Source organism: Paramacrobiotus metropolitanus, unplaced genomic scaffold, assembly GCF_019649055.1.
Source record: "Paramacrobiotus metropolitanus isolate TYO unplaced genomic scaffold, Prichtersi_v1.0 Parri_scaffold0000016, whole genome shotgun sequence".
In the NCBI taxonomy this organism is placed as follows: Eukaryota; Metazoa; Tardigrada; class Eutardigrada; order Parachela; family Macrobiotidae; genus Paramacrobiotus; species Paramacrobiotus metropolitanus.
Window position 1 is genome coordinate 310,826 of NW_026570236.1, and position 25,270 is coordinate 336,095.

Consider the following 25,270-nt stretch of genomic DNA (forward strand, 5'->3'; position numbering starts at 1 on the left):
TAGCGGAACGGCACTAGCACGGCATGGATGACTAATCACAATAATTTCGCAATCGTAACATTTGTCCACATTTTTAGTAACTTAAAAAATGTCAAATTAAGCCATTAAGGATTAAAGCAGCAAAAAATGTCATTTTTGTCTTTTTTTTTCGATTGAATGATACCGATATTCAGTTGCTTGTAATGCTTACCTGCCGACAGCTGCCGTTTATGTATAGTGACTTTATACTCACAGGTGTAAAAGCTGAATTCGGGACGAATTTTACCGTTCTTCATGTTGGTCTAAATTTTCCTTATTGTACCACTTTTAATATCTGTACATGAAAAATCATGCATTATCACAAGAAATGCTTTCGGAAGCAGATATAAATCTTTACTCACGGGGATTTGTTGATTCAAAGAAACATCCGCTGCTGTTAATGCGTATTTTTTTGCGTTCTTCAGCAAACAATGACTATTCAAGGTCCGGCACGTTTTGGTGATCTGTTCCATTGTCCATTTGTAACAACTCGTCTCTTTACTGCATTGCCATCCTTTGTGCATCGCGGCAGCCGAGTGCCAAAATCTTTGTTTGGATAGCTGGAGAACGTGGACTGGCATGTCGGTACGTTTGTGATAAATACTCTGATAATGCATACACTTGGAACTCTACGTTTTATTTTCCACCTATGGCAGACGGAATGTGCTGCATAGTGAAGTTATTTAATGGGCTTTCAGCACCAGAATCGTACTTTGCTCGCCAGACGTAATATTTTTGAAGCGGAAGTCATTATTCATTTGGCTACTGAATGACAGTTTTGTTCCAAAGGTCACGTATAAGAACCGCAGCGTATCTAGTTATCCTTGTATTCTGAAATAACTCTGGACGGATCGCATATGCAGTTATCATGCAAGCAGGCGGGGATAATTTTGGAATATGGGTCTCACATTTAGCAAGCTGTAAGATTGCATATGTATTTGCAGTGCACAATTAATTAGCGTTTACCAAAGTAACATGATCGGGCATGGTTTAAATTATTATTATTTAAATTTCCTTGTAGTGATCTGTTCGGCTCTAGCGCAGCTTACTCCATCATTTACTTCATCCTCCCAGTTACGGCCGTACAGTAGCGGTGCTAGCGGAAACACCGGTGGTCAACAATCGTACTCTTACTACACATCCAACAATGTCAACGCAAATGCCGGTATGCAGCCGCAGGCGTACAACTACAGCTATTCATGGCAAAGCGGAAATGCCGGCAGCGGAGGTGCCGCAAGTGGACAACGTCCAGCTAACAACAACAATCAGCAGTGGTCTAACGGCGGAAGCATGAGCAGCAACACCGGCAATCAAGATAATTCCTTCGATTATTCGGGTTCGAGTGGTGACTATCAGACGGGCGGCCCTGACAGCTATCAGCAAAATGGCGCCACGGGAGGTTCGATCTCGGTTTACTCCGCTAGCGATGCATCTGGTACAGCTAATCCTTACCGTCCATTTTCAGGGAGTTTTGATTCTTACAACCAGGCAGGATTGGGGTACGCCGGTGTCAGTGGTAGTGCCAGCAGCAGCGGTAACGGTAACACTAATACCCAGTCCCAGTCATCGGGACGAATGGCGCCCCCTCGACCGTTGGGGCCCATTCTTAACACAAACAATCCACAAACTCCCGGCATTGGGCCCGATAGTTATCAGCAGCCGACGGGGAGCAGCGGCAACAGGTTGCCCTTTGGGGGCAGCGGTGGATCTTCTTCCGGCAGCCAGAACAGTGCCTCGTTTTCCGGGTCGGGAGGAGTGCAGGCATCCAGCGGTAGTCAGTCGTATACCAACATTGCGGGACAGGGTGACGCGTCGGAAACGTGGCAGGGCGGGAATGCCATTTATGCCACTGGGTACACCGGAGCTCCGGGGGCTTGTGTGCTGGACGGGACTGATTACTATGTAAACATGCGGAATGAGCTCATAAGAGTCGATCCCACGGCGGAAATGGTAGGAACGGATACTGAAGTGCGGATTACCGGCAATGTACAGTATGCGTTTCATGGGATGGATGATGCGGTATGGTTTGTGGATACTAATGGACGAGCTTGGCGGCTTCACTATCGAAAAAATCCTGAAATGGTAAGCAAGCGCCAGCTGTAGAAATTTGTCTTGCAGTGGTCAATTCGATTATTTTGCTAGTACTTTGTAACAATATTTACTTAGTACAACAAAAATTATCTGATCATTTACGCCGTATATATAAATGAAACGAATCACAAAACATTTTAGAAACGAATATACATATAGTTATATATGTATATATATATATGTAAGAATTGCGTAAATTTTCACAGGTACCGAACCAACCACAAGTTCGTTTTACTCGCATTTCCCCACGAAACTGGGACGAAGCTCTGGCGGCAACTGACAGCGGTGACCTTTACCGTTACACAAACCATAAGTGGATCCGTGACCGCAGCGCATCGAACGTGCGGGATGTCGGTGTGGGGAACGACGGAATGCAGATGTATGTCGATCGAAACCAGCGAATATTTATGTGGAACTGGGAGACCAACGCTTGGGTGCCGTACGAAGTCAACGGAAAAGGTTTCGATCTGTACGATGCCGATCATGTCGTGGTGTTTGACAATTCCAACAATGTTCGCAAGAGAGTGAACGGACGATGGGTGGGAGATGCTGAGAAGTGCAAGGACGTCTTTCTGCGCGACGATTCATATTACTGCATTACGCCTGATAATTCTGTCCATATTGTGCTTTATTAGCGAGAAATTACACTTTGAATTTATGATACAATGTCCCGCTATTCGTGTATCCTGGAAGTTGTAATAATACTGCTCTACAATTTAACTGTGACTCTGCATATTTAATTAGCAGAAATTCAGAATTAATAACGGAGAAAATCCTTTTATTCCATACGCATTCATTAGCGCTTATCCGTTTAAATATTTTATACCGATTGCAAAATTTCCGAAAAAACATGCGACTACATAGAAGAGTCAAAAACCGAAAATTCTCACACGCGCAGCTCGTATTAACGCTGGACTGGCAAATCTTAGACATCATTCTTTCTAGTAAAACATAACGTGGAAACACGAAGCCAAAAATGCTGGCCTTCACTTTTTGGGTTTATAAAAGAAGTTCATATCACGGCCTACTGATATAAATGGCTGCAGCGGCATCTGCGTGAGCGGAGGATGTGGGATCGCTGGCTTTTTAAAATGGAACGTTCCATTCGTGTAATCCATATGCTGCTCTCCGATTCCGTAATCTGCCAAGTGCGTCTGACCAAATCCGGAAAAACCAGCCCCATTTACGTGACCATACTGTGCATACTGCGGGATCTGTCCGGCCGAGAGGTACGGATGGGAATTATAAGGTGTCGGGACAAGCTGTGACTGAAGCGGCGGTTGTAGCTGGTTAATAGGACCACTCTGCAGCGGACTCCAAGCAGACGGAGGGCTATTACCTGTAGCGGCAACGTTCAAATGTTAAAGTACGAATAGGGATCTACAGTGCTAATTTACGAGTGATACCGAAACATCAACACTACATATTCAAAATCAATAAAAATGATAAAAATAAATCATGAGTTTTCAAAGCAAGCACTGCGGAGTACGCTACTTACTATTGCTGTATGTCAGAAAAATTGCGAATTTTTTTCGGTAATTTCCAGAAAATGTAGTAAGTAGTGTGTAATAAATCGTATAACTCGATTGCTCGAATAAACACACTTACTCGGAACAAGCTGCACTGGCGGGAAAGGTGGACGCTGTGCGGAATTCGCAGTCCAGCTCAGAGCACCAGAGTGCACTCCTTGCAGGTTAGTGGAATTCTGGAATCAGTCCGAAATTGCTAACATCCAAATTAACGAATGCTAGTGATTTTTGCAAAGAAATATATATATATATATATTTGTATATTTGCAAGCAGTATGTTTGCAAGCAGTCAAGAAAAAATGTATATTTGCAAGCAATCAAGCCTATGTCTACGTCGAAACATTCAAGGACCTACCGTTCCTTCACGCGAATTCAAAAGCGCGTCGACTTTCATTTCCAATTTTAAAAGTTTCCGAAACATATCCTCCGTGCTCAGCGTCCCCATGTTTTCGTTGTTTGAAATCGCAGCTGTTATGTTATCAGTATCCAAAACCGTATGTATAGCGTCGCTGGCGTTTCCACTACACCATTCAAGGTGGCAAGAACAAATGATCAGAAAAATCCAGAAACGACGAACCAAAAAAGTCATGTTCAAAAGTGTAGATGAAAATTGGAATTATGAAATGGCGAAATTGGCACGTACGCACGAGTAATAATTGTACAGTAGCCAGTTCAAAGCGAATAATGACAGATACTCGTGGTCAGGTACTAAAAAATTTTATACATCTGCTGAAAATGTTTGATTTGGCAAAATTAATAAAGGCGTTCTGATTGATGCCACCGCCACCGACAGCGAATGCTGCATCGCAGGCAACGCTGAGTTCAATGGCAAGCGGTCTAGACTCTGCTCTACAATAAGCACTAGATATATTATAAAGCATTCCAATAAATATTTAATCATTCTCAAATCTCAAATTAATCATTCTGATGCTCGATCTTTATGCTTCTGTTTTCCCCAGAACAGTCAGAAACGTTGAAACAGGTGAAAAGGATAACTATAAGGAAAAAAGATTTTCTGTGGGCATGCAGTTATACAGGATTCATACTTTTCTGTTTTCCTTGACGCAGAAAAAGGTTTTTCTGTTTTACGAAGAAAACATTTGGAAAAAGTTTTGCTGTTTGGATTTTGCACACATTTTTTCTGTTTACAACATATGCGATTGTGTGGTTTTTTTCAGTTCTTGCTCATACTTCAAAAATCTGTTTCCGATTTCTCCACCCCGTTCTACTAATTTGAAAATAATAATAAGATTCGAAATAATACGAATGTACTTTCCGTACAACTATACGTGTACGCGTACATATACATATATATATATATATATATATGTATCTCTATATCTATATACTGTAGTACTGTATATAATTATTAACGATAACTATGTTAGGACGCAGGCGCGAGCGAAACTTGTATAATTACGTCGTGACTCGTGCCATTGTAATGGTACGAGTACTGTTACAGTATTTGTGAAAAATTTCGTGCTAACAACAAGTTTTCTGAAGTACATATTAAGGTTACCACTGAAGTTGCAACAAGTTTTCTAAAGTATTACAGTACTAACCTAATTATTACAATATTATATGCCGCTAAACCATTATGATTATGCTATACGTCACTGCCCACATTGATCGCCATTGGTCGAAGGCAAAACATTTCTGTTTTTGCAAATGATTTTGATTTTCCAAAACATATGCCAAAACAGAGGAAACATTTTCAAAACAGATGACTTTTTCGAAAATGTGTAGCATGTTCATACTTTCTGTTTGGATGCCCACAGAAAAACTTTTTTCCTTATCCTCATACTTTTTCGCCTGTTTTAACTTTTTCGACTGTTTTGGGGGGAAACAGATAAGTATGAATCCAGCATTACATATGCTACACATTTTCGAAAAAGTCATCTGTTTAGCAAATGTTTCAACTGTTTGGCGAATGTTTTGGAAAATCAAAATTCAAAGTAATTTGCAAAACAAATGTTTTGCCTTTGTCAAATGACGATCGATGTGGGCACTGGGCAGTGACGCAGCGGTAGTAGAAATTTCAAATACAGGATATACCTAAGTGTAGCATAATTAATCGATCATAATACTGCAACGGCAACTTCTAATTGTAAGCTGCCCCTAGTTGGTGGGGTTAATCCACCCGTACCACGATACAACGAGGTTTAATGGTTCGTTGGTAATTACCCAGATCTTAAGTAAATCACAATCCTGTCGAGGCAGCGTGAGCACGTTTACTGATTTCGCATCCAGAAAAGTTTGAACATCTCAGAATTCTGCATAACAGATAACATGAATTCACGATCTACTGAGATAGCCGGTACATCTGTTTCCGGTCGAGTTGTTACCAATGACAACCTGTAGAACATGATTCTACGGCTACAGTACGATTACGTACAGTGTACTACAGCAGCCTGTAATAATGTTGTTAGGTACGAGTAGTAATAATGTTAGGTATGTTAGTGTTGTAATACTTCTGAAAACTGTTGTCACTTGGCACGAATAATTTCACAGTAGCAGTATTATTACAGTGTCAAATATTAGCAAATAGCAAATCCCTGGCAAAATTGACCGAATTGTACCACTACGGCTGCCAGTAGCAAAAGCCGTTTCCGTTCGCGAAACGTATTTATTAGAAATATTTTGAGGAAATTTAGGCTGCAAATAGCAATTACAATTTTTCATGTTCACTTTGCAAAGTACTCGATCGAAAGCGCTTTACTATTATTTAGAATCCTGATTTTGGCCTGTGTACTAAATATTTCGTGGTTAATATAAGAACGGGGCGGAGAATCCGGGAAAAAGATTTTTGAAGTATGAGCGAGAACTGAAAAAGACCGTCCCAGCGCCCATTTTGGAAACAGGAAAAAATGTGCGCACGGGCCAAAACAGAAAAAATGTTTTCGATGTTTTCTTCGGAAAACAAAAGCTTTTTCTGTGCCAAGGAAAACAGAAAAGTATGAATCAGGATATAATACGCGCAGATACCCCGCAACGAGCATCAGTATCGTGGCCACGAAAAATAAAGCGGCCATGGCTAATTACCAGCACCGGCAATGTTATTCAATCGCCAGACTCAGCCGCTTCGCTCAATCCATTAATTTATACAGAAGGGATTTTTCTTCTTCGGGAGGTACTGTAATTTCTGTGTTACTGAAGATGGAGGATGGTAACGGCGCACGCAGGCTTATTAATTCTGGCAAAGATTAGACCGGCGCTTCGTGAAATGTCAAATGTAGTTTGTGCGTATCTTATCGACCGATGTAGAATGGAGCTCTTGAGGGAGACTCCGTCAGGATAGTCAGGCTATGGACGCCTTCGTACTATCGGGAGTGTACGCGTGAGCCAGCACTATATTGTCAGCCAGTACTATTGTTTAGAGCCATTCTCACTGTTATACGGCATTGCGAGCCATAGCACGGCAGCGTATGTGCTTGTACGAGTTTACTCGTGCAGTGCACTACGTACAACTCGTACATCAGCCACTCTCACTTGAGGCATAGTACTTTGCAGGTAGCCAGCACAGTCTTTACGACTGCACAGATCATTCAGTGATTTCCATGCTTGGCATTCCCACCTGTGTCATAGGATGATGTTTATGTTGTGGTTTATATATTTATGAGCCATAAATATTGGTATTTACGTCTTCCCAGTGCGTTTCCCGTATTTCCGGTAGAGTCGTAGGCTCTAGGCCCCTTACGTCGTGTACGGCCTAGATCGCATGGTAGCAGAGATCGTGTCGGTTCTCGGAAGAACAGCGTGTGGAGTCCCCCTCTGGATTCTGCGCGTTTTCGTCCCAGTCGACAGTAACACCGAAGCGAGGAGCAGCACCTGGTGCGCGAAAGACTGCTAAAACCAGTCACCAGGTCCCTCAAGGATCAGCCCAACAACGGATCGAAGTAAGAACCTTCTAACAGCCAAACCAACTCATTTTCCTTTTCATTTCTATCACTAACCTAATAACCAGCACTTTCTTTTAATTTAATTTTCCACATTATCAGAACAACAGCCTTCACCCAGAACAACTCATATTTAGTTTGTATAAGCCAGATTACATATCAAAACCACCTGTTGATATTAGGACTTCAGCCAGCTCTACATTGCAGTCCTACAGTTTACACATCCTTTTATTTGTCAGATCTCTATTTCATTCAACCAGTACAATATTTTTCCATTTATTTCAGTACGAATAGTGCTGTGAATTTGTGGAAAAATTAGCCATTAAACCCAGTGAGTTTCTTCGGAAATTCACTACTTATCAGCCAGCCGAACACGATTCGTTTCGTGTGCAAAAATACGTATTCTTGCAGCTAGTGAAATCTCCGTTATTTCAGTCCAAAATTCAGCAATTTTCAGCCAGCGCAAATCTCTGGATTTTTTTTTTCGAAAGGTTACAACCTTTCGGAAATTTCCGGGTATTGCGCACCGTTCATCGCTCTTGCAGGCAGGTAAATTCATGTTCAGCGTTGGAAAGATTCCAATCGCTGATAACCAAGCCGCCTTTGTATTCGGCTCGCTTGAATACAATAGCCGCTTAAAGCCATCGCACTCAGAGACACAGCAGAGAGAGGAAATTTTCAGAAGTCATTTCTGAAAAACATCCTCTTGCATCACTTAGCCAGACATCCAGGTAGCGAAAAACGCCGCTGATTTCCATCGATAGCGTTTGAAGTTACAGCCATTCCAAAGTCACCTTCTAATTTAAAATTAATTCAGCCAGATCTCACACAATTTAATCCTGATTATTACAGCATCATTTTCATAACACCAGTAAAAATGTTCAGACGGCTGAGAGACACACTCTCACCGTTTGTGCGAGCAAGCCAGACGCCAGAAATAACCGACAACGAACCGTTGTCAAGTGAGGCAGAAATACCGGCTCAGGAACGTGTTTCACATTCCAAGGCACAAAAACTGAAGGCAGGAGGACATGATGTCCCATACCACACTCTCGAGAGCATCAATCAGCAACAAGCATTCGCCAGAAGCAGTAAGGTGGCACGTTCCCCGGAACGGAAGTCCACTGGAACTGCACAGCCAGAAACTATTCAGGCAGAAATCCACGCTCAGCCAGATGATGCCGACTCCATCATTGGAGGTCAACATGATCTGCTAGAGCATAGCGATATGTCTCAGTCAGAAGATGAGCAGCAGAAGCCAGAAACCCCGTCAGTTCAACACGAAAATACGCATCAGTCACCATCATCAAATGATCCAGCGGCATATCACACACCACAGGAAGAGGACCCAGACCCACAGGAGGAGGTGAACCGACTGCGTGAGTTATGGGCCAAGGCAAAAATCGAATTGTTTCGTGAAAAAGGGCAGTCAAATTCGCAGGGTGCTAAAATCCAGGAATTAACCGATTTCATAAAACGCCAGGACGAAATGATCAATTTTCAGAAAACGTACATCGAAAAGAGGGATCAGCGTTCGCAGCAGCGGGACGCTGATAAAGCCAGTACAATTCAGAATAACGCTGAAATTGAAAAGGCACTCCAGGAATCATACCTGGAAAGGCAGAAGCTACAGAAGAGGGCAGAGTATACTCAGCACCAGTTGCAGAAAGAGGCACAAAGACGTATCCAGGCAGAATCACAGAAAGCAGAAACTCTTCAGGAAGAACTCAGACACTATAGAGAGCGGTACACTCATTACAAGGAGAGGTGTGGTGCACTAGAGGCCTGTTTGATCGAGGAGCCTTCTTCCGGTCCCCCACCAACCTCCCGACATCAGAGACACCAGTCACGTCGAGACGAATCACCGGAAGTGATGGTAATCCCTCAGGATAACACCACTCACCGGCGTCCATCTCGACGTCGTAAGGCAGAACACCGTGAAAATGCCCAGTTCAGAACAACAGAGCCAGATGATGAGATCACCATCATCCCACAACACGCCCAACTGTGGTAAACCCACAGCTGGACATCGGCAGTATAATTGGCAAAGCACTGGAAGCACAGACCAGTGGTTTTGCTCAATTATTACCACAGGTAGCCAGTAAGAAAACCAAGAACTGCTTCGTACCGAAGTATAAAGGCACAAAAGATACCGTCGAAGGCTTCCTCACACTGTTTGAGTTGGCCAAAAAGGCAGGCGAATGGGAAGAAGAGGAAACTCTTAACCGTTTCGCGGTGCACTTCAGAATGAGGCAGCTACATGGTTCAGTGGTATTATGGCATCATCAACGCCAGTTACCACTTACGCAGAAGCTAGGAAGAAATTGTTGGAACGCTTCGGCGATCCAGACAAGGCCTTCCATGCCACACAGACACTGATGACACGCCAGTTCAACCCAGCCAAAGAAACCATCGAGCAGTACTTTCAGGCAGTGTCATCATTGTCTGATCGTAGTGGTCAAACTCAGCCAGCATTCCTCGTCTCCTGCATGCTGAAAGGACTGAAAACAGCCCCTAAGCTGCATGAAAATGTCGCACTCATGATGCCAAAAACTCCAGTTGAACTTCTCCAGAGAGCCAGATATCTGGAGTCGTTGCACTTAAGCGGCAGTAGCAAAACAGCCAACCCTACAAAAGCCAGCTCATCCAAAGTGTCATACGCACAGGCAATTAACCCCGAATGTCAGCCAGATAATCCCGGCGTTCGCAACGCTGGTGGTCAGCAGGCCGCCGGCGGCAATGCGAATCGTCCACCTCGAGGCAGGTCACAACAACGTAACCCACAAGCCAGCGATAAACCGAGAGAAGGGTTCGATTACTGCAAGTGGTGCTGCATCAAAGGGCATACTTCCGATGTGTGCACACATGCAGCAAAGGCAAAGGCAGACAACCCAGTTTATCAGAAATATCACTGGCCAGATGGCGCACGACGCTCACTGAAGGAATGGCAGGACAACAAAGCTCGTCGTGAGGCCAGAAAACAAAGTCAGAGTCCAGAAAACCGCCCTAACAACGAACGCAGAGACAACACAACAGATCAAAACGACAAAAGGCAGGATAACGCAGGCAATGAGCGCCGTGGTGGCAGTGGTCGACCGTCAGTTCGTCCCGCGCCATCACCGCGTCCTCGTCAGTCCAACCGTTTTAGCGAGTTATCGGACTCACTGTCAGACAGTGACAGTGATGATTCCGATACAGAATCAGTGACATCAGACCGTGACATCAGTGATGAGCCAGATTTAAACGATTAAGGGCAGCAGCAACCGGCTCTGCTGTCCCGCGTCCCAAAAAACCGCCGGATAAGCCAGTACTACAAAAAGTATCAGCAAATAAGCCAGTACAACGGAAAGCAGCAGTAAGTAAGCCAGCCACGAAACCAGCGACAAGTAACCCAGCTTGTCACTCGGATACAGTGGAACCACAGCAAGTTACAGCTAAGCCAATCCAAAAACAAATCAAAACACCTAAGCCAGTAAATCGAACCAATTTAAGCCAGTTTATCTCCCAAGCTACACTTGAGATCATCCCAGAGCTAACCACAAATAAATCAGAACAACCAGAGCAGAAAGCCAGCGTAACCTTCAACGGTTTCACCGTTAAGAGTGATTGTGAATGTACTGTCGATTTAAACCCAGCAGTACATCATTGTCACATCGGTAATTGCGATGAGCCAGGAAAATCGCCGACGTTAACTCACCCAGTTACGATCGGTACAGCCAGAGTAAACGCTATGATTGATACAGGAGCGGAAACGTCCCTGATTTCTGATCAGTTATGCAGGCAGTACAACCTCATTCAGAAGCCATTATCAAAACACATGCATATCAGGGGAATAGGAGGAGTTTGTAATTTTTCCGTCACGCATTACGCCAGTGTTCCCATAAAAATCAACGGCAACGTAGTGCTTCACAGCATGTACGTTAAGCCGTTATGTGCAGACAGTGTGCATCTCCTTATAGGCCAGGACTTCTTAGCAAATGCGGTCATGGTGGCAGACTGTGGTAAAGTCTCCCACCTTCGGCCAAAACAAAAACGCGATCGCCCATATCTCGTAAATCAGTCTAACCCAGCAAAGCCAGCTGCGTTAGAAGTATATCAGTCCAGTGCTGCTGTATCAGCCCCACTGGAAGTAAATCAGTCCAGACCGGCATCATATGCCACCCTGGAAGCAGATCTCGCTAAGAAACCCGGAGTGTCGTCTTACCCCATACCAGTGGCAACTGCGTTGCCACTGGATGCAGCTCAAAAATGAGATAAACGGCATAAAAACCCTTTGCACACTGAAGCACAGCTACAAGCCAGAAAACAAAAATCAGTTAAGCCAGTTCAAAATAAAATCAAGCCAGAAATTAAATCAGTAAAAAAGCCAAAAATTACAAAATTGCCAGATCTCACACTCCCTAAGCCAGATGAAAACACAGTGAATCAGATAAATGCGTGGTTAGCATATTGAGTCTACGTTAGGCAGATACAAAAGTTGGCAAATTACAGGCATCGTATTTGCAAATTTTATCGCAGTCAGATAAAAGCCAGAAAAACCATTAAAACTAAGGGCTTAACAGCCACTTCAGTTAAATGGATCCTCACGAAGCAGTTAGAAGGCATAAAACAAGAGATTTTGTACGAGTATAAATTACTCGAACAAGATCGTAGGCAGATCAACGCTAAATTCAGCTCATATCAGATGCCAAAGCCAGAATTCCTTGAGATCACGACACTGGAAATCAATAAACGGCCTCATCGAGTGTGGAAATCGCTCGATCCCGCCATTTACGGTTCATTTACATATCAGCCCTACAATCAAGCCAACGCCAGTAGAACACCGATGATTATCAAAAAGCGCGTAAAATTCAGCGATGATTTGCTGCATATTCGCCTTTTTGATAAAAATAAGCCAGTTAAATCGAAGCCAATTAAAAATATCAAACCTACAAACTCATATTACCGCTTAAAAAGCTGTATCAAACACCAAAGCCAGATCAACTTCCGCAAACTCAGCCAGTTACATACAGCCAGGTTCTCGAAACATTCGTACATCAGCCACAGGAGACAATAGTGTATAAGCCGATTGACGATTATCCCGCTTTCCACTATTGTCCCTTTCAGCCAGAAAAATCTCCAGAGCAGTTTCCTGAATCATCCTCAGCTCAACAGCCAGTTAATACTAAGCCAGATATTACGGAAAAAACTCTATCAGAACAAATTCTGTTAGGCACTGTGAATCTGAAAGAAATGTTGGAAGAATGTAAGAAGCCATACAAATTACGTTTACAGTACGCTCACGATAATACTTCAGTGAAAAAGCCAGAAATTCTACCACAACCGGCAGTTGTTGTACAACAACCAGTTGAAGTAGAATTACAGCACAAACCAGTCCAAATCAACTTAAATGATGAGCCAGTTATCGCTACGTGTGATCAGCCATGCTTACGGCCAGAAATAATCACTTCACAGGAAAGATCGCATGGTGATTTACGCGATGTAGCCAGTAATACAGAGCCAGAACTACAGAGTACGGAAGTGCTTAACAGCACTGATCAGCCACAGCCAGATACAATCTCCACCGTTCAGCCAGAAAATCCACTACTCAATATCGTCGTCGACGATGTTGAACAGCCAGAAACATTTAGAAGCAGAGCCATCAAAGTCTTTGCTTGTGATAATTTCACTTTACAGCCAGGTCTAAATTGGGTATCAGTTAAAACACGTGCAGATAAACCAACAACTATCGGTGATCTCTATATGTTTTCACCGAATCCGGCATTGTACTCCTCAGGCAAACTAATCCCAGTTGCGGGATTAGTACAACCACAGGGAGAAATAATGGATTTTTTCGTAATCAACTCCTCCAGGCACGCCGTGTGCTGAAGCGAGGCACATGGGTGGGTGTTTTGGAAGATTACGAAGAAATGGAAACAATCAGTGTAGGCAGTGTAAAACTCAGTGAACGTACGCCAGAAGAACAAGCAGAAATTCGTGAACAAATTAGCCAGATGAACATGAATCCAGACCTAACGCCAGAAGAAAAGAAACAGTTCACCGACTTATGCGAGGAATTTGCGGATATTTTCCCGACTTTTAAGCAGCTGTACGGTGTAAAGCCAGAAACAGCCTCACACATCATTGAGACCGGTGATGCAAAGCCAGTGAAAAGCCAGCCCCACAGAACTTAATGGAGAGGCAGACAAATAATCGCAGAACACATTAAGGACATGGAGAAAAAAGGTATTATCAGACCCAGTAAAAGCAACTGGTCCTTCCCAGTTGTTTTAGCCATTAAGAAAAACCCTGACGGCAGTATTAGTACCAGGTTTTGCGTCAACTATATCAAGTTGAACAACCTGACCAAGAAAAATAATTATTCTTTACCAAACGCAGACGAACTTTTGGACGCAGTATCAGAAAATAAATTTTACTTCACGTTCGATTGTTCGTCTGGGTTTTGGCAGATCCCCATGCATCCCGATTCAGTTGAAAAAAACGGCATTTATAACTCAGGATGGTTTGTACGAGTTCGTGCGAATGCCTTTCGGCGTTTGCAACGGACCCGCTACTTTCCAAGCAGCCATGGATAAAACCTTAGCCAGAATACGTCATTTAGGTATTTTCGCATACCTAGACGACATTATTGTCGCAGCCAAAACATACGCAGAGGCACCGATGAAAGTCAGGTTACTATTTGAGTGTCTTCGGGAAACTGGATTCACTTTGAAGCCATCAAAATGTCATATTGCAAAGCCAGAACTCCACTTTTTGGGTCACATTGTGAGTGACAAAGGCATAACTACTGATCCAGCTAAATCACAGCCATTCAAAACTATCTTCAACCCACCAACGAGAAAGAGATGCGCTCTTTTCTCGGGTTAGCCAATTACTACAGGAAGTTTGTTAAGGGATACGCTTCCCTTACACAAAACCTGTACAGTCTTTTATCGAAAGACAAGGACGTAGCCAGAGACTGGAAGCCAGAACACACAGCAGAGTTTGAGACGATTAAAAAGGCACTCACAACCACTCCAGTTATAGCCAGATTTGATCCAGCGAAACAGGCAGTTATCGAATGTGATGCATCCACGATAGGCATTGGAGCAGTCCTTCAACAGGATGGACATCCTGTTGCATACGCCAGTCGTTCACTCACAGATGCAGAGACCAGGTACGCCATTACCGAACTTGAGTGTTTGGCAGTGGTGTACGCGATCTCAAAATTCAGGCATTTCATCGAATTCAGCGAATTCACAGTCAGAACAGATCACCAGGCATTAGCAAACCTCATTCGTTCAGCCAGTAACCGACAAGGCATGAATCCACGCCTGACTCGTTGGGCATTGCAGTTAGGCAGTCACCACATTAACATTGAATATAAGCCAGGGCATTTTTGCCACAACGCAGATGCATTCAGTCGACATCCTGTTGATCCTGCAGTACCAGAGGAAGAGTGGGATGACCACTTCAGCACTCCTTTTGTACGCATGGTCACAGTCAGTAATACCAGTGACTTTCAGGAAGCCACTTCTGTCGGGTTAGTACGTGTTACAAACCCCCAGAACGCCACTGATATGAGGCAGAAAAACATTAGTAACACTGGTATGGGGAATACTAGTGCTACTGAAATAGGCAGCGAAACAAACATTGAAATCAGTACTACTACAGTATCAGAAGCCAGTCAAACCCAAAATACTCAGCCCAACAAAATCGCACAGTCAGTAGCTGATGAGGACGAAGAAGGAAACTTCAACTTCCTCCGCAGCGAACAATTAAACGATCCAGCTCTAGAGAAAATCATTCTCTATCTGGAAGATAAGCCAGAAAGCCAAGACCTTCAGACCAACTATCGCCTTTTCGAACTTCATCATGGTGTCTTATACCGTCGCAGTGAGAAAGACGATCGTCTTAACCGGCGATTCGTAGTTCCCAGGCACTGGAGAGTGGAAATCATGCGCGCTTTGCATGATTCTCCAGCAGGCGGTCATCTAGGCACTCAGAAAACCAGCCATGTAATATCAACCAGATACTATTGGGACAATATGACCAGTGACATCCATCAGTACATAAAACAGTGTCAGAAATGCCAGTTTCGGAAAGTTCCGCGTAGTAAAGCATTGCCAGGAAAACTTCAGCAGGTTCAGACCGGAGAGCCATTCTTCCGTATTCAGGTGGATCTTAAAGGTCCACTGAAAGTCAGTAAAAAAGGCAATAACACCATTGCAGTCGCAATCGATCAGCTCACCAAGTTCGTAATCGCAAAAGCCATCCCCGACCAAAAGGCAGAATCAGTAGCAGATTTTCTGCTGCATGACGTGATATTGCCGTTTGGCGCACCTTTTATCATCAACACCGATAGAGGCAGTCATTTTCTGAATGATCTCATCAGCGCTATCACCAAACAGCTAAAAATAAAGCATCATTTCGGTACGGCATATCACCCCCAAGGCAGAGGACTTGTCGAAAGACAGATGCAGTGGATAGGCGACGGTCTATCCATGCTTGTAGGCAGAGCTAACGAAAAACGGTGGGATGAATTTCTCCCGTTTATTGTAGCAGCATACAACCGTACAGTTCAGAAAACCATCAGGCATTCACCATTCTACATGTTGTATGCCAGGGAACAGTCACTTCCAGGTGACACCATCACTCAGACCAACCTTCCAGACGATTATGACAGCATTGACGATTATTTGGAGAAATTCAAATATCGTTTGAATGCTGCTCATGATGCAGCCAGAGCATACATCGACGAAGACTTTCAGCGAAAGGCAGAAACCTATAATCAGCACAAAAGCAAGCCAGATTTTACGATAGGCAGTCTAGTAAACCTCAGGCAGCAACAAAAGAAAGGCGAAAGTAAGGACCTTCGTTTTAAATACGATGGCCCTTTCGAAGTCGTAAAATTTCCATCAGAAAACGAAGTCGCCATTATTCGCAGAGACTACCCGTATGACTCAGACGTCGTCGCGATCGATCGTTTGAAATCATACACGCCAGAAGACCCTGATTTCAGTAAGCCAATCAAAACCAGAATAATCCTCAGTGATATCGATAACGCGAAAATATTAGGCAAAACAAAACGGGATAAAAATAAGCAGCCAATCTCACCAGCTAAGCCATCAACTGGACTGTTAAAAGTCAAGTTGAAAGTACCTCAGAAAAAATCAGATGAAATTATCAGTCCAACCAGTACAGCTGCAGATACTTCTGCAGATCAGCCAGTCAGTGATACTAGTACTGATTCGGGAATTAACGCCCAAAACCAGTACAAGTCCAGAAGCTACATTAACCGGTGGAGACTCGTCTTCACAACCGCCAGTTAAAATCAGAAAAACCTCAAAACGACAGGCCAAACCAAAACCAGCCAGTTCTGATACATCAGAATCGTCATCCAGCGATTCTGATGGATCATGGACAATTACAGCCAACAGCAAAGGCAAAGTGAAAATCAAACGGTATCGTCAGACGCCGAATGATTTATTAAGCCAGCCACTCGATTCTGAAACTGACGCAGAGGACGCAGACCTAGTTGAAAAACTAACTCGTCCAAAGCGCCGAAAGCCACGTTTTCCACCAGCCAGTTAAAAAACGCCTAGATCGCATGGAAGCAGTATTTAAGCCAGTGCAAAAATGAAAAAACTGCAGGCATATCACATGGCAGTAAAATGAGATTAAGGACCATGACCGCACCCGCATCAGAGATCGTATGGTAGCAGTAATATCAAAGTATTAGCCAGTCAAAAAGGATCGCAGGTGGCAATCTGCAAATTAGCATCTCAGCCAGTAAAATAAATCAGCCCAATTATCTGAAATTAAAATAGCCAGTTAAATTAATTTTACATGCATTTTGAAAAATACTTGCATGTAAATTAGCCAGTTGTACACAATGTAACGGACAGCACCCCATACTCAGCCAGTTAAAACAGACAGACCCCCATAATTAGGCATTTAAAATAGGCAATTTCCCACAGAATTACTAACCGCATGCACTACCACTTCCTAGCAGGCATACCAGTGTTAGTAATTCATATCACACACCATTCTCCATTTTACAGTAATGGATCCTAACCGAGGCGACAGTCGTCGCCGCGGTTATCCCAGAAAACAGGCAGATCCACAAAACACTAGCCAGTCACAACAAGAGCCAGATTCTTCTGAAACGTCAGAGGAAGAACACGTCATGATTATCGGCGAAGTGGAAAGGCCAGTAACAAGCCATTCCACTTATTCAGAATCAGAACAACTCGCTAATGTAGGACTTCAGCCAGTTCCAAAAGTTGAGTCAGCAGAACCATTGTCTACTTCTACACAAGGAAGTACGATGATGGCTGGCTTAACACAGGCAGATTTCACTCGTTTAATGCAGGAAAACCAGCAGTTGCAACAACAACTGTTGCAGATACAAGGCAGTCAACCATCAGAACAACAGGCAGATGAACCAGACAGTAGTTCATCGCCCAGGCCAGTGAAAAGTGAACAACAGCTTGAGCCAGAAAACACAGGACATGCCAGTTCAACATTCCTCCCACAGCCAGTCAGGTCTAATTTCCTCCCACCAGCCAGTATGATCACAGTACGAGCCAGAGTTCCAAATGCAGATCAACTCAGAGCCAGTTCACAATCAGATCCCAGGACAGGCAGCGCGACAGAATTTCCACGATTTAAGTCCCGCCACCACCGGGATTTTCACCGCCTTTGCCAGCCAGTATGACTCAGCACATTCCAAACAGTGTACATCAGTACAGGTTCCGTAATCCAAGGAGCACAGAGCCAGATCTACCTTGCAGGCGAGGATATAGTTGGGTTACAGCCACAAAATCAGGCGACCCAGCTAGAGCATCAGGCAGAGCAGTACCTACAGGCCGACCTCCAGCTCCAGTACGACAGCCAGTCCCACCATTTCCAGGTTTTGCAACCCTGGATATGACTAGGCAGAGAGCACCCATTTATTCACCGCCAACACTACAGCGGCGTTCAGACGAAGATTCACCAGAGTATACACAGCCACAACTATTGGGATATAAAACTCCCGAGGCATCTCCCATAAAGCCAGTACAAACATGTGTACCAGATCAGCCAGGCAGAACTAGCGAATCAAAACGACCCAAATCAGATGAAGATAGAAGAGCCAGAATCACCGCATTAATTCCAAGAATTTTGGAAGCCATCAGATACGCCAAGGAAACTCAGAAGACACGCCCAACACTATCCGTACTCGAGGATATTTACCGCACTCGACTCGGTGGTTTACAGGCCAGTCTTGCTGAATTCAGAGAGGCAGTTGATTTAGCAGTTAATACAGGCAGAATTGTATGCACCTTCAGCAGTTGAAATAATCAGTGGAATACAGAGGCAACTTACACAACTCCGCAAGTCAGACGAAACCAGCATCAGGACAACCCACTCATTTTACCGCGACAGTTTCGGTACGCGGTAGAGGCAGCGATAAACGAGATTCATGACCCAAATGGATCAACAAATCTGGAGATCATCCAGTACATACAGGCAGTTTTCCCACAGTGACATATGACTCCAGCTGAAGCTATCAGAACTATACAGGCAGCACTACGTGAATTGGTCCAGCGACGGGTAGTTGAAGAATTACCCAACCCTGGCGCCGTTCAACCGCCATTCCACCGCTATGCACTGACAAGCACTCATGCACAGAGAGTCAGCGCATTAACAGGAGAGCCAATTGAAGACATACCGGCAGTCCCACATCAGAATCCCATGCCACATCCCAATGACATTTTACGTGTTATTGGTCAGTTACAGGCACAACTACGACGACCTACACCAGATGCAATTTGGCAGTCCTTGTTTGAGGAACGGCCAGATTACACTGTTGTGGCAGTCTCATACGTATTAAGGCAGATGACAATTTCACGCCATATCATACGCCAGTTTCACGGTACAAATCAGCCAGTCTATATTACGCCAGCTAACACAGAGTCACGTTTATCAGAAATACGGCAGAATAATCCAGATCCCTGGAGAGCGCTCATTACGCGAGCTATCCATGAGATCGCGGATCCCAGCGGTACGACAATCAGTGAGGCAGTACTCTATATCAGAGCAATTTTGCCAGATATGCCATCTATGCCAGCACCACAAACGACAATGTACGAAAGGCAGCTCATGGACGATGAGGATTTCGTCTATGACATCGACGTTCATCGCGGAGTGTGTTTCCGACTGACACACCCACTCTCATCACCACCAAAGGCATCTCAACCTCCAGCAAAACGGAAGTAGATCCAAGTCTACTTCCCAGCCAAAACAACAATCAGATCAACGCATAACACAATAAGATCGCATGGTAGTCTCACAACTACTATGTAATCATAGCCATTTTCATTTCTAATTACGACAGATCGCATGGTAGATGTAAATCTACTTTGTGATTATAGCCAGTCCTATTCCACAGTTTAGATCGCATGGTAGCTGCAAATCTACGATGCGATTTTTAGCCAGTTTAAATTCATACACAACTACACGTAGATCGCATGGTAGCTGTTACAATCTACTTTGCGATTTTAGCTAGTTAAACCATTACAGAATTACCAGATCGCATGGTAATCAAGGCAGATAAATGGTAATTTAAAAGATCGTATGGTAATTAAGGCAGATAAAAACAACAAACTGGATCATACAGATCGCATGATAGTAATATCATGTAAACTCAGTTTGTAGGCATTGTAATATTATTCCTTTTCAGAAAAATTTCAGTTACTACAGCCAGTATAAAATAACTAAATTAGTTATTAATTTAGTTAATTGAAAGCCAAATCTACGTAGTGGGATCACCACTATGATATACGCTTAAATTAAGGCATTCCTACTTTCAGAATGGCATTCGCCAGGCTCTACAATAGGGATTGTAAGGCATGCCAACACAACACAGAAACACGTCCATGTTTGGATCATCTCTTCATGGATACGCCAGATCTACCCAGCCAGGTCGAAACTCTCGTCACGGAGGTCGTAAATGGCAGCCGCAATGCTTACGACCGTGTACGCCAGTCCAAATATTGGCCCCATGTTGAAGCCAGTTACAACTTTCATCGGAAAGTCCACAGCGCCGTTAGCCAGCACATCAAGTTCACTCGCGGATGGCAAGACGCACCGTTGCCAACCGAGCCAAAAACTCCTGACATCAATCCCAACACTCCTTTAAGAGTTGCAGGATGTAGCCAGCCAACCCCCAGCCCAACAATGATGCATTGCGCACCACGGGACTCACATCCTCAGCCGCGCTATGCAGATGCAGCCAAAAAGCCAGCAATCCCACAGTCAGACCGACAGCAGAGTGGCGCACGAGGCAGTTACAACCCTCGTAGTGGCCCTGTTTTTGATCAGCCAACACCCACATCTTCGGTAGGTTGTAATAGCGGCAGAACAAGTGTAATGTCAGATTTTGACGATCAGTTGAACTTTCCACAGGGAAAAGGCAGAAAACCGAAGATTGAAAAGCCAAAAATCATCCCACGCCCACAATCAGAAGAAGTGCAGGTCAACAAAATCATGAAGCACTTCAACTTGTTTGGGCAGTCTAAGGCATTCCAATACAAGCGAGCCATTCGAACAGTCGTTACTGAATTTAACGACTTCGCCAGTGAAATCGATTTATATGGGCAGTTGGAACAACGCGATTACAGCGTGGAAGGTCCTCATGGAGAGGAATTGGAGTATCAGTACGCCAACGGTAGGCAGAACAACCTGAAAACCTTCCTCGACTTGGATGAATTGGATAAGCCAATTTCAACCGTCGATTATGAGGCACTCTCACAACTGCAGTATTACGGAAAAATCCATTGGGAGGATTACCTCTTCCAGTGGGTCAGCGCTGAATCCAACCCAGCGTTATTCCTGGTCGCATGTAAGGCAGCAATCCATTGTTATCAGACTCTCCAGTACGCCAAAACCCTAGAGGAAGTTCGTTGGAATATCCCGAAATCACGCCAGTACAACTCCAGATTGTTCGCACGTATGTTGGCAGCCCTACTTGGTCATTACAACAGCCATTCCTACTTGTTCGACCGTAAATCGGAAGGACGCCTTCAGAACAACTGTAAAGCTATCGGAAGACCACACTTGCCAGAACAACAGAAGGAGATTTACGAACGAGCCTTAGCCAGACTTACTCCTAAAGAAAAGCCAAAAATCCTCACCTACGTCCAGGATCCCGTCGATATGGTTACTGACCATATCCATCGCCTGAATACCCGTAGTGAGAAGAAGCGCAAGGCAGCTGAACTAACCTCCAGTCAGAACTCCAATGAACTCAGCGTTGCAGCATCACCCACTACGCCAGCACAACCAGCACTCAAGAAGCCAACAGGCGAAAATGAATCAGCCCCATCAGAGGAGATGAAAACTCCACAGCAGGCAGACCTCAGTGATGCGTTGAACGCATTAAAAGGAGCATCCTTGAACGACGACAAGGATTTGGATACCGAAATGCCAGACAAAAACACCGGGAAATCGGAGAAACAGCCAGAACAACCAGCTGATGAATCAGCTAAGCCAGCAGATAATGCACTTGACGGCAGAACTATCGAATTACATGCCAATCAGGATGTGGATGACATTCCTGGTGCAAATTGAGGGGTTTGCGTCGGAGTACGCCATGTTCTAAGCCAGATCTACATCAGCCACACCTACTTATCATTCTTACACTCCATGAACAGATACGGTTCATGAGAGTTTGGAATAACTCCTTGGGCAGATACGGTCCTTGTGAGTTTGGAGTTGGAATAACCCGTTGGATTGGACGGATTGTAACCCGCCAGCGGAATTCCGGTATTTTTCTTTTGTTTTTCTCTAACAGACCAAATTCCTGTTTTTGTGATAACAGTAAATTGCATCTCGATGGATTTTTATTTTGGTAATTTTAATAATAAGGCAATAAGCCAAATTTTTATCGCCCTTAAGGCCATGTTGTATTTTTGTGTTCTTATTGTAAGGCACAGGAAAGGCATTCAATTCTCATAAACTAACCATACAAAATCATTTGTGTAAGGCAATCGTACTTCAATCAGTCCTATCGTTTAACCAGTCTTTACCGTTTCGCCATGGTAAATTCAGAGCCAAAAACTACTCCTAAACAGGCAAACCAGAGGCAAGATACGCGCTCAATACTCAAGTGGTTGGTGAACGGTCGAGAAGTGGTTGAGTTTGAGAATCAATGTGATTTCGGTATCACTGGTTTGCGAGTGGCGAATGTTGCGAGGAAACGTGAGCGACTTCTGGTGTCAGCCAGTCCTACAGGCAGTGTGTTGATTTCGTTATGGCACAAACTGCACTGAGCAGCGCTATGGCGGAATAGCATACGATCAACTTTCAGACCTACTCAGGACACCACGGGGAAGCAACATCGGTATCTCGTACTCTTGCGTTTCTCGTATTACCAGTGCAATGCCGGGAGATCAGCGGGCCTCGCGAGACCTCGGCACCCCACCCAGTGGCATGAGGGAGACTCCGTCAGGATAGTCAGGCTATGGACGCCTTCGTACTATCGGGAGTGTACGCGTGAGCCAGCACTATATTGTCAGCCAGTACTATTGTTTAGAGCCATTCTCACTGTTATACGGCATTGCGAGCCATAGCACGGCAGCGTATGTGCTTGTACGAGTTTACTCGTGCAGTGCACTACGTACAACTCGTACATCAGCCACTCTCACTTGAGGCATAGTACTTTGCAGGTAGCCAGCACAGTCTTTACGACTGCACAGATCATTCGGTGATTTCCATGCTTGGCATTCCCACCTGTGTCATAGGATGATGTTTATGTTGTGATTTATATATTTATGAGCCATAAATATTGGTATTTACGTCTTCCCAGTGCGTTTCCCGTATTTCCGGTAGAGTCGTAGGCTCTAGGCCCCTTACGTCGTGTACGGCCTAGATCGCACTCTTAAGAGGAGGAAGAGGATTTGCAGACGATCAATATAAAGTCTGTTTATAATACGCCTAATTGACTTGCTCATTGTACAGTTCAATACTTACACTTGGAAAAGGAATCAAATTGCAGCTCGGTATTCGGTACCGCGCCATTTTTCTTTGCATTCTTACAATTTTGTGTACTTGTACAGAGTATATCGCTCTCCTGTTTGCCTTTGCATTTCATTCACTTTATGAACATACTATATCTGCACATCCTCAGTAGTCGGACGGATTCGTCGCAATCAGGAAATTTTAACTCGCCCCGTGAATTACACAAATGACACAATACTTCGACACCTCGCAATGCGATACCGGAAAATAAAAGAGAAATACGTATGCCGCAAACCTGCGCAGAACCACGTAATTTTTGCAGACTTCAAAAAAGAATATAAGAGCGATGTATTCACTACCCTTATTGAAGTTCTAAACTGAGTTGTTGGACTCCGATAATCAAATTTCTGCAAAAGTTGAAGTAGTAGTATTAGCCATTTTCAGTTAATCGTTACTATATTCCATAGCGCTTGCTTCTGCATTAAGTAACTGTTCTGGAGCTGAATGTGGGTGAGATGTCCAGCCAACTTACCATGAAAAACATATTGTATGGCTTAATCCTAATCTGCGGTTGTGCACAGTCTGTGTTACTGGACAAGACGATCACCGGCATGAACAGCACAACCAGTAATACGACTTCAACGGGAGTTATTCCAGTGAAACGTTTCTCGGATAATTCTGTTAACTTTAGCTTGCACCTTACGCCAGAGCGCATGCAGGAGATTCGCCGGGAGGTTGAACAGGAGCTTCGCCGGGAGGATGAACAAGCCAGCCTGGATGCTGAGAACCGGAAGAGAATCCAGGCACAGCGGAATGCAGATGAAGCGGTGAACAAAGAACTGAAAGCCCAGTATTTTGAGCTGCTTGTTCATGCTCGTATCCAGTCGATGCAGTTGGAAAATGTGCGCCGGAATCTTGAGGAAGAACTGCGATCGCGGAGGGCAGAATTTGATGAGTGTGCGAAGCTTGTGATGGTCTGCTCTCGTAAGCTTAAGAGGAGGGATGAGATCGAAAACGCTCTGAATTTTACCGCGACCATCGGGATGAGCAGTGCTCAGATGTACGAGCTATGGCGGCGGTACACGTGACTGACATGAGGCTATGAGCAGTGTCGCAAAGGTATCTTCGTCGGGAACAAAGCGAAGAGACTGTCAAATAGTACAGTACATCCAGTTTCGTAAACGGCATTCTCGAACGTTGTGATTAACCGAATTTTACTAGCGTTATCACCATCTGAAAGGATGTTGCTGATGCCGAAATGTTACGTTGTAAATGTAACATGCGGATGATATTAACTGGTAAGTATTTTTGCTACATATTTTGATGCACTTTTTTGTTAGCGAAGATCTGAGCGTCTGTTCTTGTTGAACTTTGTTGCAATACAACTACAAATATTCATCGTCAGTTCAATCTGTAATACATACAACTACAAGTATTCTGTTCAATCTGTACATTATGCGCAAATTTTGTATGTACTGTACCTGGTCCATCGTTCCATAGAAAACTCGCCATATTATTGAATTTCTGCACAACAATATGAAAAACTGCTTAGCTAAAAACACCTTGCAATATGTATTTACAACCTACCATGCCTTGTAACGTTAAACAAATAAATTAACGAAATCGTTGCTAAAAACGCCAAGGTATGCCAGTGAAAGTAAAACTTTTGGAACTAAAGCAATAAGACTCTACATCCACATGTGTACTACGAAATACCCGGATACACTGCATCGTCTTTCCTTGGATGCATTG

General features: G+C 44.1%; 2 protein-coding genes across 4 annotated transcripts; one reads left to right on the top strand and one right to left on the bottom strand.

Moving 5' to 3' along the window:
* Positions 1-590: 590 nt before the first annotated feature.
* Positions 591-2,882, top strand: LOC129585168 (uncharacterized transmembrane protein DDB_G0289901-like). 2 transcript variants are annotated; one of them, XM_055477760.1, is made up of 4 exons: positions 593-938; positions 1,040-1,417; positions 1,484-2,100; positions 2,316-2,882. In XM_055477760.1, exons 1-4 carry the CDS (start codon positions 887-889, stop codon positions 2,742-2,744), a joined length of 1,476 nt encoding a protein of 491 aa, XP_055333735.1. In that variant the 5' UTR covers positions 593-886; the 3' UTR covers positions 2,745-2,882. The 2 variants fall into 2 exon arrangements, with proteins under 2 accessions (XP_055333734.1, XP_055333735.1); XM_055477759.1 differs by having other exon boundaries at positions 591-938; positions 1,040-2,100.
* Positions 2,802-24,777, bottom strand: LOC129585170 (uncharacterized). 2 transcript variants are annotated; one of them, XM_055477762.1, is made up of 4 exons: positions 24,051-24,777; positions 3,994-4,159; positions 3,718-3,814; positions 2,802-3,448 (listed from the first exon to the last, which is right to left on the bottom strand). In XM_055477762.1, the coding sequence occupies exons 2-4, from the start codon at positions 4,081-4,083 to the stop codon at positions 3,096-3,098; spliced, it is 540 nt and encodes a 179-aa protein (XP_055333737.1). In that variant the 5' UTR covers positions 4,084-4,159; positions 24,051-24,777; the 3' UTR covers positions 2,802-3,095. The 2 variants fall into 2 exon arrangements, with proteins under 2 accessions (XP_055333737.1, XP_055333736.1); XM_055477761.1 differs by lacking the exon at positions 24,051-24,777 and having other exon boundaries at positions 3,994-4,352.
* Between the last annotated feature and the right edge of the window lie 493 nt (positions 24,778-25,270).